Source organism: Eurypyga helias, unplaced genomic scaffold, assembly GCF_000690775.1.
Source record: "Eurypyga helias isolate BGI_N326 unplaced genomic scaffold, ASM69077v1 scaffold48303, whole genome shotgun sequence".
Lineage (NCBI taxonomy): Eukaryota > Metazoa > Chordata > Aves > Eurypygiformes > Eurypygidae > Eurypyga > Eurypyga helias.
In genome coordinates, this window is record NW_010241480.1 from 1 (window position 1) to 1,345 (window position 1,345).

Sequence of the window (1,345 nt, forward strand, 5' to 3'; positions counted from 1 at the left end):
TGATTCTATGATTCTAAAACCTGAGTGCAAATACTCACAGGATGAGAGACTGGTGTGTTGTATCAGAAATATCCGTTATCTCTAGTCCACCTGTCCCCACCCTACTCCAGACCTTACCTGTTCACGTTTGACAAAGAAGTGCAAACAGCTTGTAGCTGGATTGGCCCTTTCATTGTTTAGGACACTGGGTATCTGCATGTATTTCAGGACTCTTGACTTGCTTGGTCTGGATTTCACATGTGAGCCACTGGGTGCTTAAGCCTAGAAACCCAGTAATGCAGACCATTCAAACCAGGAAAGTCTCTTTTGCCCAAATGTGCTTTCTTGGGCACTTGCTGGCCCAGTCCCTGGCAAGATTTGAGATCCACATATGCCCCTGGGTTGCATGACCTGTGAGAGGCCTGTTCTGGGGAAAAGAATATGTAGGAAGAAATTTCAGGGTTTATCTCATGCTTTTTTTGCCGCTTTCTCCTTCCCTAGTTGTGTATGAGCACAGATCCCGGCTGGAACGGTCCTTGCAGAAGGAGCGAGGGGAACACAAGAAGACGAAGGAAGGTGAGTCTCTTGCGTGGGGGGCATAGCAGTGGCCAGCCAACCCTCCAGCTGTCCTGTGGGGAGATATGTGTGTTGTACCTCCAGCGTTTTCTGCCTTCAGGGTCACTGAATGCCCCCCAGGTGAGACTCATCCCTGGTTTGTACTTGGAGAATGGTATGTGGAGTAACAACCCTACTCCTTACTCCTACGTGCACTGTTGTCTGGAAATGCTGACATACAGCATCCAGGGTTGGCTGTAGCTCTGTGACTACACAGCTGAGGAAGAAGCATCTCTATCTCCTCTTTTGTTTATTTGGTGAGGACTGACTGAGAAAATGCAGCAGCTTGATAAACATTATCTTGTCATGGGACCTTACCCTTTTACTACCGTCTTTCTGAGGGTATTGAGTGGGGTCTCCTAACAGCATTTCATTCCAGCTTGTTGAGTTGCAGCCTTTTGCTCAGAAAGGGGCTGATTTCCTCCTTCCCTCCCCCCACCAAAATATAAACCAGATCCTTGTTAAATTCCAGCTCATTAAGTTTTCTTCTCTCTTCCATTTCTAGATTTTTTAGTGTATAAGTTAGAAGCTCAGGAAGCTCTCAACAAGGAGAAGGTAGGTATGGTTTATTCCTCAGAGTGTGTGTGCAATCATGGTAAAGATTTTTCTGGTACCACCACAGACACGAGGCCAGTGCTGCTGTCTGGAAGGCACGAAAGACTCGGAGTGTGTATGGTACAAGATGAACTTTGGCTGACTCCACCTTGCAAAGCTGTTGGTGTGTGAGGATTTAACTTCATCTTAGGGAAAG

At 46.8% G+C, this 1,345-nt stretch overlaps 1 protein-coding gene across 1 annotated transcript in view; it reads left to right on the plus strand.

Annotated features, from left to right (window-relative positions):
• Positions 1 to 480: 480 nt before the first annotated feature.
• Positions 481 to 1,345, plus strand: part of LOC104507464 (Golgi integral membrane protein 4-like) — a gene marked incomplete at its 5' end in the record, with an annotated part of 25,124 nt that continues 24,259 nt past the window's right edge. The window contains 2 exons of the mRNA XM_010148759.1: positions 481 to 555; positions 1,100 to 1,149. Coding sequence (XP_010147061.1) covers positions 481 to 555; positions 1,100 to 1,149 — 125 coding nt within the window. The remainder of the gene's footprint in view (positions 556 to 1,099; positions 1,150 to 1,345) is intronic.